Source organism: Danio rerio, chromosome 8, assembly GCF_052040795.2.
Source record: "Danio rerio strain M-AB ecotype USA chromosome 8, GRCz13ab, whole genome shotgun sequence".
Classification (NCBI taxonomy): domain Eukaryota; kingdom Metazoa; phylum Chordata; class Actinopteri; order Cypriniformes; family Danionidae; genus Danio; species Danio rerio.
Genome location: NC_141028.1, coordinates 20,438,897 through 20,453,520, shown reverse-complemented (window position 1 = coordinate 20,453,520; position 14,624 = coordinate 20,438,897). Strand labels below are relative to the sequence as shown.

Here is a 14,624-nt window from a genome sequence, read left to right as displayed (position 1 = left end):
AGTACCTTGTTGGACTGCCTTTTGCCTTCAGAACTGCCTTAATCCTTCATGGCATATATTTAACAAGGTACTGGAAATATTTTTCAGAGATTTTGGTCCATATTGACATGATAGCATCACATGGTTGCTGCAGATTTGTCAGCTGCACATTCATGATGCGAATCTCCGGTTCCATCAAATCCTAAAGGTGCTCTAATGGATTGAGATCTAGTGACTGTGGAGTCCATTTGAGTACAGTGAACTCATTGTCACGTTCAAGAAACTAGTTTGAGATGACCACCAGCCTGAACCATTGATACAAGGCAGGATGGATCCATGCTTTCATGTTGTTGACGCCAAATTCTGACCCTACCATACGAATGTTGCGGCAGAAATCAAGACTCATCAGATCAGGCAATCTTCTATTGTCCAATTTTGTTGAGCCTGTGCGAATTGTAGCCTCAATTTCTTGGACAGGAGTGGCACCCGATGTGGTCTTCTGCTGCTGTAGCCCATCCGTCTCAAGTTGACATGTTGTTCAGAGATGCTCTTCAGCATACCTCGGTTGTAACGAGTGGTTATTTGAGTTACTGTGTCCTTTCTATCAGCTCGAACCAGTCTGGCCATTCTCCTCTGACCTCTGGCATAAACAAGGCATTTGCTCCCACAGAACTGCTGCTCACTGGATACTTTTTATTAGCAATTGGACAGGTGTACCTAATAAAGTGGCCGGTGATAGTAAATGAGACAGATCTGGCAAATTAATTTCCTTTCTTAAAACGCTTTTTTGAACCAGCTCAAATATGGATTTGTATTAGGTTTATCAGTGCGTGTATTTCTGCAAGATATTTTACCTATCATTTCAATTCTTTAAATAAAAGTGTAAACATTATTATTAGCATATATGAGATGACCTTACCATTGATGAAAAATTAAAACAGCTTTTCCATTTGGCAGTCGCTAGAACAGGATATTCTCCAACTTTACATTGAAATAGATTTTTGTAGCCACTTTTCACTTGTGTCATGAAATAAACCGAGAAGTGTAAAGTAAAGTGAAAAGAATCTGTAAATACGTCAAAATACGTGACGTGTTTTATCCGCACGGAGGCGCAGCTGCGTCATTATCCATGCATTCACCAACATTTTGCTGGTAACTATAGCAACAAGGCGAAAAGCTAGACCGCTAGTTAGCAAGCGTCGCAGCTATCCTTGCCTTATCATAGAATTTATCTCCTAAAAAATACAAATAAATAAAATTCCAAGCTGAAAATGCAGTATGATGAAATTATGACCTATATTTTGTCCAACAGTATTTGAAGTGTGTGTAGTTTGGTGTTGTTTACACCTGGAGCTAGCAAGTTTGCTAGCTCTAACGTTATCTTAGCACCGCTGTGTTGTGATCTATGATGGGCAAAGATGTGGAGGATGTTTCTGCGTCTCTAGTACGGGAATATCTCAGCCGAAAGGTAGGCAACACAGATTAGTGTTTTTTTAACAGACTAATTCTATTTCAACGAAAACATTGTATTAAACTGTGTAAACATTGTATTTGGGCTCATTGGCTAACTACAACACTGTTCCTGTGCTACTTTAGTAACGTTAGTTACTGGAATGAAATGCATATCGCATACTTCTGGATGAATCATCAAATGTTTTTGCAGGGCCTCAAGAAAACCATAGCTTGCATGGATGAAGAACTTCCACGAACTCATTCAAGCGTCAATAACAGATCAGACCTGCGGAGTATACTTCATCTTGAGGGCCTTTACAAAAAGAATAAGGTATCAAATTGATCAGCATACAGTGCTGGGTTGATTACTTACAAATTGAAGTTTGTCGATGACTACAAATAATGCTTATTACACTGCCTATTAAAGGGTTAAACACTGTTGGTTTATGAGTTGATTTAAAGCTAATAATAAGTTCATCAAAATGCATATTTAGAGTCTTCGTCCCCAAGTTCAGAATTGTGGATCAACATTGTTTTTTTTTTACATGAAATTAAGATTTATTATTGGCAGTTTTTCTTGTGAATATTCAAAGTTAAATTGTATGTTATTAAATAAAACTTAAGGATAATTTTATTCTACATTTTTAGAATCTCGTTACATATTGTAGATTACACCAAATCAGCAACTACACAGCACTGTCTTATAACCATATTTAAAATATCAAGAATGTTAACAATGCAGAAAGGTCTTAAAAGTAATTTGATTTTTAGGCTGAAGAGCATCCTCTGAAGTCAATGTTAGAGATGATTGTGAAGGACAGAATGAGTGAAGGTGGCAAAACCAAAGGTCATCGACAAGGTGACGTTCAAGCACATGCATTGGATCAAACCATGTCCAGTTCTTCCATAGATATGACTGAGACTATTAAGAGAGATGAAAGTTGTTTGCACAATCTCTCGTCGAACAATCCAAGGTATTTGAATAATTAAAATCTACTGTAGATTTCACGTTCATTTGTTTGAGACTCTAACAGCTACGAACGTTCACTTTTGCACAGGTTATCTGAAAGCAGCCGTGTGTCACAGGTTATTGTGTCTCCCCAAACACCTTCTGAAAAGAGACAAGACAAGGCAAAGACAAGTTTGGACCTTTCATCATCTAGCCGGGATAGTCTCTTAACCATGTCAAAAGAGGGATTTCTCTCTGAGACAAAGGTTGTAGATACTGACAGCCAGAAGAACAGAGGCAGCAGGATAAGACGAGGGATTATGGCAGGTCCTATTTGCAGTTCCTCACAGGTGATGAATTATGGTTTATTAAATTTAAATAAATTCATTCAAAATTCAAATCCTGCATTTAAGTGACATTATACGTTGTAATTAATTTCAGTATTTGAGTTTTGGTTTTACGTAATTTTTTTCATTCCATTTTTCATAGGAAAGTAACAGAAGACGTCCAACACGAAAAACACCTCCATCTGTCATAGAAACAATTGAGGATTGCAGGCAAGCATCAAACTGGACTAATGGCTTCAATACTACAAATACAAAGTCTAAACCATCAGCTTTTCTTCAAGTTGAAAGCAGTTCAATTTCTAATTTACATAAAGGAAATATTGACCATGATGGACATGAGAGGATGACAAAAGCCAAGCAGTGAGTTTGTTTGAATTTGTCTTGGTCTCTTCATTATGTATTAGAATTAGTGTGGGACAGTGGGATTGTCATTTAAGAATAATATTTAACTGCAGATCGTAATTTTCTTACATATTTTTGTCTTATTTACAACTCTAAATATTTGAACAGTACAGAAACAACAAACATTGATAATAAAAAAGTACATTGGGTAGTACAGTTTTTTTTTATTATTATTTTGGTTAATTTACTCGAGCTATACCCTATTTTGGTATTTTCTTTACCTTCTTCAGTAGAAACTAAGAAGACCTGAAACTGGTCCATGGTGTTTCATAAAATGTAAAACAGTGGCTACCAGCAATTAAAAAGTGAAAAATAAAACCTACAAATGTATTCTTGCTTGATATGATAGAAAAGATATATCTTTGCATTTAAACTAAAGCTTCAACAAACAGTCTTGAGCTTCAAGCTTCAGTTCATTGAACAGATAAATATATTAATTTATAAAGTAACCCATCAGACAAACTTTTAATAACTTACATTTTAGACAATTTAAAAAAAAAGAAGACATCAGGCAGAATATTGGAATTCTGCGATTTAATATTGTGATACAGAGTATTTTCATATGATAATTTGAATAGTATTATTTGATGGTTTTCTATGGAGTCTAACTGCATTCGGGTACAGAAATTGAATAAACACAATGCAAAAAATGCTTTTCTTACGTTGTTTTCTCTCGTTTCTAGCCCAAATATTTAAAAACTTTTAGCTCAAGTCAAAATATTGTTTTGTTTTCAGCTTTTCTTTCAACTTTTCCTTTTCAAGTTTTTTCTTAAAACAAACAAAACTATCTGTCAGTGGGGAAAGTAAAATAATGTTGTTTCTGCTTTAAAATGTAGATATTTAGACTAAAAGCTAAAATTTGAAGTAAGAAAAAATTTTTTTTTGTATAAATTCCATATAAATTAAGTCATTAAAAACAATTCTGCAGCTCCTGGTCAACCATTATTCAGACTCAACATTGCAGATCTTGCGATGTGACTATTGCAGATGCATACATTGCTATATCAATGCTCAAACGTTACATTGTGCAACTCTATCTTCATTCATTCATTCATTCATTTTCTTGTTGGCTTAGTCCCTTTATTAATCCACAGCGGAATGAACAGCCACAGCTCAACTTGTATAATATAATTAGCTTCTAAGGTACCGTAAATGTAGCGATTTAATAATGTTTAAATATTTATTCAGGTAAAGAAAAATACAGATTTAAATAGTGAGTTAAAAAATATTTATAATGTCTAAATATGTTTCACAGACCTATTCTGCTGTTTGTCAAAATGTCATTGTATACTAGTTCAATCAATTGTCGAAATGTATAAAAGATCATATCTAGTGCGCTGAGAATAATTCTAGGGGCCCACAGAAACCCACAACCATTTCTGAATTCCATAATTAAAAGAGGGCCTAGGATTTGCAGGCATTGCTTTGAATATATAAATGAATTTTATATGTATCAGATCTCTTATATATAAAACAATATGGCTCTAAGATGCTGCAGTTTTGTATTTCAAAAAAAGGCTGTTTGTATTCATGCTCAACTGCGATAAGCCTGTGTGATTATTAACTTTTATTGTTTCCTTTATATTGTTTCTTCTCCAGAAAGAATTCGGCGCCCAGCCTAAATCTGGATGGCCTCCATGTGCTGGAAATGGTTTTAGGTAGAGCACCTAAAATCTCCAGCAGATTGCATTTCGTATCATAGCCAATTTCAACTACAGATTACTGTTGTGTTGCTTTAATATAACTGAAGTGCAGTTTTGTATTTCACTTTCAATATTTCATCTCGTAACACTACAGATTTGCGGCTGAACTATGCTTAAAATAGCCTATTGTTTAAAATCGAACTCTTCTGAAATGCTTTATATCTTTACAGATGACATTGAGTATGAAGAGAGCTTGTGTGATATTTCTAGAAAAATCCTGCCAAAATATAGTTTGGACAAGACTTCCATGGACCAGATGACTGCTGTTGTAAGTACATTATCTTGTTAGTTTCCTCAAACCATAATTTAAGTGGTATCAGCTCGGTTTTCTATTATATCTGCGCTGTCATATCCAATTCAGGCTCTAAAAGAGATCATCTTTGGTTCCTCCATGGCTTGTTTCACTGAGGAGTGGAAGCAGCAGAGTTTTACCTTTTCAGATACTCCTGGCTTGAAATACGGGATTGTACAGAAGAAGGTACTGAATTCCAGATTTACTTTGGTTTTGGTGTGCAAACATTTGTGTCATCATGTGGTCGTTTGGGATTGTTTCATTAGGGTGGACCCTGTGGTGTCCTTGCAGCAGTTCAGGCTTGTGTTCTAGAGAAGCTTCTGTTTGAAGAATCAAGCTGTGACTCCGTAGATCAGTGAGCATCAGTTTTCTTTTAACACATCACACATCAGATTTTTTTATTTAAATACGAATTTAAATAAATTTTTCAAACATTTAAAATAAATATTTTTATTTTATTGATATTTTACAACCTTTTAGTTGTTATTGGTTAATTTTCAAAGCTACTATATAGGTGTGACGATGCATAAGTATGCATTAATATTTAGATATTAGATATTTAGCTAGCAATTTTATAGATCAATATTAGTTACTGTTTTCTGTAGTAACCTTCATTCTTATGGAAATTTAGTATTTTTTGTATCTTTTAATGTGTTACCCTCATTTTCTTTTATAGATCTATGTTTTAAGATAGAAAAAACATCCTCTCAGGACCGTAAAAGCCATCAAACTGTAAACAATATTACATCCCAGTGCCATTTAAGCAAAAATTCAAATGTTTTTTTTGTAAACATGCTAGCATTTTGTTGGCATGGTTTCAAAATAATTTTCACTGGTATACAAAACAAAATGTTTCATTTGCAAACAAATGTTTTGTCCTGTTTTCTGCTTATGAGCAATGCAGGCCAAATTTAAATTTGGTAAAATTGTATGTGCATAAAAAAATCTAAATTAATGTTATATATATATATATATATATATATATATATATATATATATATATATATATATATATATATATATATATATATATATATATATATATATATATATATATATATATATATATATATATATATATATATATTATATATATATATTATATATATATATATTAAAACAACAATGTGATTATTCAAACAAACTAACATTTAAATGGTTAAAACCTTTATGGTTAACCTTAAAGTCTCCTCGAAATTAAAACTAAAAATATGATTTTAGCTCACATTGCTAGTTTTGTGGTGGACAATTGATCTGTGCATACCATTTAAGAAAAAAAAATCACAAGTTACGTATATCTTAAAAAATTGGGTATGGCTAACATATTTAACCACACCCCTTCAGCTGTCAGTTTTGACAACAAACAGAAATGGTGAGAAGAAGGTGTCTGTTAGGTTGTAAAAACTCTCCCCAAACCCTTTTCCCATCTTTCTGAATAAAATGCCCACTTTACTACATCCATTCAGCTTGCATTAGATAAAACAAGCCACGCCCACTGTTTTCTCATTTAATATTCTGTTTCTATAGGAACTGCATCACATTTTTAAAAAAAATAACGTTAGCAGCTTCTGGTTCATGGGGACTTTAAATTAATTAAATAATTGTCTTAAGCGGCAATGCTAATAAAAAGATCAAAGTCAGAATTAATATAAGATGTCAGCTCCAATAGTTAGTGGTTAGTGCGTCGACATATAGCACTGAGGTGAATTGAAATTGTGTTTTGAGATAATTTTCAGGCATCAACAGGATCAAAATCAGATTGTATAGTGATTAAATAGACAATACATATAAATTAGGACATTTACATTTTATTTGTGTTCCACTTATATCTTTGTTCAATATCACCAGGAGACTGGAGGTGTCGAGCATCGTAAGAACAAAATGTCTCTATCTGGCTTTGGCTGATGTGATTTGGAGAGCTGGGAATATGAATAGAGCAACAGTTGCAATGTAAGTGTCGCACATTAGTATTGTCATTTTATATTTACACAATTGTTAATTTTTTAACCATGGAGGATGTGTTCCCACAGAAACACAGGAAGAAGTGTGTTCACCCCGATCGGGCGCTACAAATCTGATGGAATTCTAGAAATGGTAAGGTGATTCTTTGGCCCTTAAATTGCCTCTTAATTGCAGCTTTGTCTTTTTGATGGCTACTATTTCTCTATTGTTAATCTTTTTTTTCTTCTCCATATTCCACATAGATAACATACGTCACTGTTGAGACCTTGGATGATCTCACTTTAGTTCTTGAACAGCATGTTAGACAGGTACGTTTGCACTTTAATGCCTTGTGACGCATTCTGTATACCTTCTATTTTTTGTGAAATACATATTTTATATTGATGTCTAATTCTAATTATATGTAGTGTTGTCATTTTCATATTTTATGGATTTTATATTATATTAAATACACACATATAATCCAATAATGCTTTTATTTTTGTTTATGATATTGTAAAATATTTGTAGTTTGTAATTATATTTAGCAGTTTTTATAATAATTGAATTTCCTCAAGTCATATGCGATTATGTAATATGCATATGCATTTGATCACATGCATTGTTTAGAGAAAACATCACATGCTTAAATGCTCCTCATGTGATTGATGAAGGCAATTAGTAACAATTTTCTTTTCCCCTTTTAGTTTGAGTCTGGTCCCTTTGGCTGTATTCTACTTACCATCTCCGCCATTCTTTCCAGAACTATTGCAATGTGAGTTTCCATCTCTTTAACTCATTAAAGTCAATTTACGATCTCGCATACACAGAACTGATCGATTATTTTGTGTGGGTTTTAGTGTACGAAGTGACATGGATGTGCCAACCTCCACTCTCATTGGAGCTCACGGCTACTGCACACAGGTTTGCTCTACTGACATATTGCAGACCTGATTTAAAGATCCAATACACTTAAGCATAACCTTGCGTTTGTGCACAAACCTTGTTTAATATTTATCACCACACTCAGGTGGTTATAAAGTTTTATAAATGAACACAAAACTAGATATTCTGAAGAATGTTGGAAAAAAAAATCAGCCATTGACATTCATAGTAGAAACAAAACATACTATAGATGTCATCAGATGTTTTTCCCTCACCAACATTCTTCGATATACAGTATCTTTCTTTGTGTTCAACAGAGGTTTATAACAAGTGGAGAATGAGTAAATGATGGAAAAATTTAATTTTTTGGGTGATCCCTTTAAGACTAGTAACACACATAAAAAGAAATAGTTTTGTTCAACTTTTGCTTATAAAAATAAATGTATGCAGATTGATAAATGTTTCTATATTAGTTATGGAAAATAAGACTAATATATAAGAAAATAATTTCTAAACACAGTGTTTATTTAAATTCAAGTTAAATTATTTTTTCCATTTCCTGAAAAGTAGTGGTTTTGGGCAATGATGAGAGTGATATTTCATTTGGCTTCATCGGTTTAATCAAAAACAGCCAGGAAGTATTGAACATGTTACCATTTTTCTTAGAAAACTTATTTCTAAAGGTGCTGTCGAGTTGAAATTTTCCTTGGATGTTGATATCCACCAAAGAAATCCATGTGTGCAAAGAAAACAAATTAAATCAGTTTACATATGAAGTTATGTGTAATAAAATGAAATGACACAGGGAAAGGGTATTGAACACATGAAGAAAGGGAGGTGGATTAAGGCAGTGAAAGCCCAGACAGCAGCTGAAATCTCTCTTTTTTAGCAACCCTCTGCCCTTGGTCATTGTAACTTAGTATTTACTGCTTCAGACCAGCATCTATATAATCAGGATGATGAAGATGAAACCAGGGTAGACATTGTGATCCAAAACACAGCCAATGAAACTCTCAAATGGTTTCAGAGAAAGAAAATCAAGCTGTAGAATAGGGGTGTCAAAATTAATCGTTTCTTCGGTGCATCGCGATGCAGACGCGGACAATTCGGTATCAGTTCAGTAATAATCATAACCGGTTATTACTGACGTCATTTACCTCATATGCGCTCTGTTGCGAGGGAGGCAATCGCGAGTATTTACAAAGCTTTAACTACTTAAAACTCATAAACTGTGCACAATTTCACTGTGTGTGTTTGCTGGATCAGTCTTTCACTGACATATACAACAATAGCCCCTATTTCACTGAGATCGAGAGAATGACATTAGCCTACTCCATTTCTCTCTTTCTCTCTCGCTCTCGCTTTCACTCTGTCTCTCTCTCTCTCTTTCTCACACACACACACACACACACACACACACACACACACACACACACACACACACACACACACACACACACACACACACACACACACACACCCAGTGGCCCATCTGACCTGCTGGGGTGGCTTTTCTTCTCCTCTTGGCTGTTTTACAGCATTACGTTTGGATACGTTTGGATACTGCCGCCTGCCGCTTATCAGTGTCACTTATCTGAAGAGCGCAGCGCGCAAGAGCCAATAGCAACCGTTTTTGTTGAGGGTGTGACCAATCAAAGAGGTGTAAGAGAACTAGACAAGGATCAGAAATTGAGCTGGATGTTTATATTTGTTTATTTTATTTGCTTAATGCTCGTTTTGTTTAAAGTTACAGTTTGTATATCTGACTGTTTGTATTGAACGACAAAATTGTATTACTAATAATATATAAATATAAATATATTCATACATTTTAATACAAGAACTGCTGCTGTGAAGAAAATATAAAACTGTGTATGGAAAGCACCGTCAATGCACCGTGATACACCGAAATATCGAATTGAACCGAATCGATGGCATCATAATCGTAACCAAACCGAACCGTGAGACTAGTGTAGGTTCACAGCTCTACTGTAGAATGACTTAAATTCAATAGAAAATGCAAAAAAAAGATCAGATTTTGATAGACGAGACCCACAGAGCCGTCAAGACTTTCACACTCTGTTGAAGTCTGTGAGAAAATCACACCTGGGCAATTAATGTGAGTTCATTCTCCATATGAGAAGCGTCTTTAAGCTGCCATCATTAAAAAAGCCTTTTAAATAAAGTATTAAATACATTGCAGTAGTTCAGTGCTTGTGTCATTTCACTGTTAATATGCATAAATCATTTATCAGATTTTTTTGTTTTGTTTTATTTTTATGTTTGTATTGTTTGAGTTTTTACAAAATCTGATTCAATTTCATGTTAAAAACTCCTTTAGGAATACTATCCCTAGGAAAAAATGTTCATGTTACGTATTTTCTCTCGCTGTAGTTAAGCTGGTTGCTTTTTTGCATATCTTCTGTGTGTACAGTTTTCTGAAATGATTAAGTCATTAAATCTTACAATTTCCTTTTCATTTTTCTTAAGGAATTGGTAAATCTATTACTTTGTGGACGCGCTGTTTCAAACGTCTTTGATGATGAAATGAAGCTTGATTCCGGAAATGGAAATTTTACCCTTCTGAGGGGAATTAAAACACGATCTGATATTGGGCTGCTGTCTTTATTTGAGCACTATAATATATGCAAGGTAATAAATAATAATACTTATACTTGGAAAAAAAATCTAAATGTTTCTATATTTCTCATCTTTTTTTGCTTTTCTTTTTGTAAAGGTTGGATCTCACCTGAAAAACCCCACGTTTCCAATTTGGGTGGTGTGCAGCGAGAGCCATTTCAGTGTTCTCTTTAGTCTCTCTAAAGATCTGGCGTCCGATCACTGTACGGAGAACGAGTTTGACTTGTACTATTATGATGGATTGGCCAACCAGCAGGAACCAATTAGATTAACAGTCTGTGAGTGTTTTCCTTTGCTTCAATGTTTTTCTGGACATAAGTGCACATACGAAACAAAACACCCGATTGTGGTGTTTCCGAAAACTAAATAAACTCAACCTTTGCACACCTGCTCCATAATTAGGGTTTATAATAAGTCTGTATTTAAAGAGAATCGTGTGTGTCTGAACAGATCCACATTCTGCTGCTAAGGCTGCTGCGCACAATGACAACACAGACGATGACCTCATCCCTCCGCTGGAGCTCTGCATCAGAACCAAGTACGTTTTATTTTATCGGAGTTGCATATCAGTAATGTTTATCAGAGTGTGTGTGTAATTTAGAAATGCAGACATGTGGTGTTATTAATGGCTCAAATGTGTTTTACAGATGGCCAAATGCAGTGGTCAACTGGAATGATACAGATCCCATTCTTTGATGATGCATGTGTTTTTGATTTGTTAGCTCCATGCGATTATTGATTTTATCTGGTGTAAAACAAATTTTTATTAGGTTTAAATTGAAAAAGCACATGTGTAGTATTTATTTTGTCTTGTGTGATAAGCTTTTTTGCTGCTATTCTTGATAGTGTTAAATCTTTTTTGATGTGAATACAGAAGAACGATGCATTTTCTAAAATTATCAATCAAAAGATGGTCAATATTTTCAGTATATATTATACAAAAATGTCTTGTTTGCTCCACTCCTATATTTTTAATCACGATCTTCTTCATTGTTTACTCCTGCATGTTGTATATAATTGTTTACAATCTTTTTTGTCATCACAAAGTCACTTTGACACTAAAATATTAGAAACTGTCTTGCTTTTTTTTTTTTTTTACTTTGTTCAAACGCTGATTTAAAGGGCACCTATTTTTACTCCTTTTTTCAAGATTTTAAGTAAGTCTTTTGTGCCTCCAGAATGTTTCTGTGAAGTTTCAGCTCAAAACACCCATCAGATTATTTATTATAGCTTTCAGAACGATTGCATTTTCTGTTCTGAACACATTATAGTTGTTGTTGTTGCCTGTGCCTTTAATGCTGGTTCTCCCCGCCCATCGTTCCCACGTGCCTGTCAGAGTGTGCCTCAATCTCTGGCTATGTCAGATAAACAATACAGTGACAGACATGAAGGAAGCAGATTCCATGTAACGTTTGTGAGAAATGCTACAGTAAGAACTTTCCCAATGATTATTTGATGCATTTCTTTGGAGTTAATGCAAGCCTTTCTGCAAAGATGAGACACAGAATGCCATTACAAAGGTTCACGCACAAACACACACACAGCACGCGCGATTACCTTTGCACTGTTTTTGCATGGCAAATGACAAGATACACATTAATATTCACTGCTGTATGGATATCCGCTATGTTAATGTGCAAAATAAACCAGACTTAACATCCACAAACCGGGATTGAAGCTTCATCTTTTATAATTGTACTGACATGCGGCTGTGCTGATAAAGGCGGTAAAAAAAGGTTTTAAAAAGGTTTTAAACTTTTAAAACTCATTCTTTATCACATTTGATGGTGATTGATGATGAACTGATCTTTTAATACCAGTTGCTTTGCGCACATCCTGTCTTGTTGATATGATTAAACGCATTACTATCGAGACATGTTAATACGTGACTGAAAATCAATTCGGTGGGCAGGGAAACCGCATTCCTACATCACGTTGCGGTGGGACTCAAAATAGGAGGGATTTGGATCCTATTTTAACGTCAGCAAATAAATAAAAAGAGATTTTTTGTCTTTATATCACCAAAATATGATCCTGGACACGCTATACCTACACACAGTTCTGTTATAGGTGTCCTTTAATGAATTGTAACAGAGAATATGACTTGTGATGAGTCCATAATATCCATTGCTTACTGTCCACTCAATAAAGGCAAAGTCTAACTAAAAGTGGAAACATAATCTGATATTATATGACTTATGCTCTACCAGTCCTTCTGAGAAACATACAAAGATATTTTGAAAGTTGATAACCAAACAATTTTGGTTTTTACTGACCTCTACTGAATGATTGGAAAGGCGATGAAAGACGCTTAAAAAAAAAAAAAGATCTATGAGGGTATATAAATGATGATTGAATTTCTGATGTTGATCATTTTTCTGTGGTGCATGTATTTGTTGTGGTATGTCTCAAAGGCAGCCCGGAGTTCTGAATTTTGTCTCTTTAAATAACTAAAATATCACATGAAATGCATTTATATTAAATCTTCTCTGAAGTTGATCAATGTGTTAAGGAAATGTTTCTTAAGAGCACGCTTGGTTATTTGTTTATTATAGTATTAGTTTACAGTCTTCTTTCTGCAAGTTTGATCATTTATTATTAAAGTGGAACATCTAAGTGGTGTAGTATTTCTGTGCTAGTGTGTTTTGGAGAATCCTTTTTAATTAAATTGACAGTGTTGCTCAAAAGAAAAGCAGATTTGAATATTATTCTATAAAATTATCAGAAACTAGGTTGAACAACACTAATCTGTACCTCATGTGCAAGAACATGACAAAGCATCATTCAAAGCATGTGATTAAAACAAAACCTGTTACAAGATGTTTACTTGATCATTAATCATCTTTTAAGTCAAAATCAAGGTCTACATGGGTGTTTAGTGATGCAACACAGAAGGTTTGATCGCAAACCTGCACAAACAGATTGAAGCAGTTGATGACTCACATGGACTGAACCCATATTTTAAAGGCCTTAATAATGAGGCTTTTGTTCCTGAGTTCATGGCACAGAGGAACTCTGGAGCGGAACTCCACTTGTCAGAATGACAAATTAAGTTGATAACTCGGTAAGAACACACCGGATTTAAATTGACCGGAGAAGAACATGGTTTGTTTTCATGCTCATGTTTTGTTGGTTTCCCACAACTTCTGTGTATAATCCTGTGCATTGCAGAGTGAGTCTCATGAACGCAGTCAATGCAGAATATTCACCCTAATGTCATTCCAAACCTTTAAGACTTTCATTTGTCTTCAGAGCACAAGTTACAGACGATTTTGAGGGATGTTAACAAAAAATGGTCCCAACGTATTTCCTGTTTTACATTTTTAATTTCTATTGCTTCCAAGAATCCAAAAAGCCACATATTGATAAATAATGTTATGAAAACTGTTTTTTATAATTATTTTTATTGGATTTTCACTACAATACAGACATGACATAAAACATCTTCAAAAGATACACACACACACACACACACACACACACAAATAACAACACAAAACAATGTAGAGAGAGAGAAAAAAAAGCTCAGATTACATATAAAACAGCACTATCCCACATTAAACAGATCAGAAAAAAAGGATAATACCATTGCTTGTTTTTTCAGATACTGTTACAGTTACAATAAAAATCATCCTTTCAGCATGATACGGCAAAGACTGGGTTGCAAATAGTCCAAATAGGAGTCCAAACTTTGAAAATGTTCTGTTTTTTTGTGTAAAACATGGGTAAGATGTTCCAGAGGAATTAACTCAAAAATGATCATGTGCCAACCTTTAAGTGATGGAGATTTATCTCTAACCCAATTAAGTAAAATATATTTTTCTGGCAGCAAAGTTATATTATTCAATTTCTTATTAGTTGATAAAAAAATGTGTCCATTAGGTATACTCAAAATCCAATGGCATGTTAAAGATCTTTTCCATTTCCCCTAGCACCGAGGACCAGAACCTTTGCAGTTACATGACCACATACAATGTGTTAAGTACCTACATCAGTTTTACATTTTAAACACATATGTGAATTAAGGGTAAAAT

General features: G+C 34.2%; 1 protein-coding gene across 1 annotated transcript; it reads left to right on the top strand.

Annotated features, from left to right (window-relative positions):
• The first annotated feature begins 1,130 nt into the window (after nucleotides 1-1,130).
• On the top strand, nucleotides 1,131-12,256 carry mindy4 (MINDY lysine 48 deubiquitinase 4). Its single transcript, XM_087264473.1, has 18 exons — nucleotides 1,131-1,447; nucleotides 1,643-1,762; nucleotides 2,203-2,405; nucleotides 2,490-2,730; nucleotides 2,870-3,087; nucleotides 4,729-4,787; nucleotides 5,003-5,100; nucleotides 5,194-5,310; nucleotides 5,391-5,479; nucleotides 6,973-7,074; nucleotides 7,155-7,218; nucleotides 7,329-7,394; nucleotides 7,773-7,840; nucleotides 7,926-7,989; nucleotides 10,441-10,602; nucleotides 10,688-10,868; nucleotides 11,041-11,128; nucleotides 11,238-12,256. The coding sequence occupies exons 1-18, from the start codon at nucleotides 1,385-1,387 to the stop codon at nucleotides 11,284-11,286; spliced, it is 2,052 nt and encodes a 683-aa protein (XP_087120599.1). The 5' UTR covers nucleotides 1,131-1,384; the 3' UTR covers nucleotides 11,287-12,256.
• Nucleotides 12,257-14,624: the final 2,368 nt, after the last annotated feature.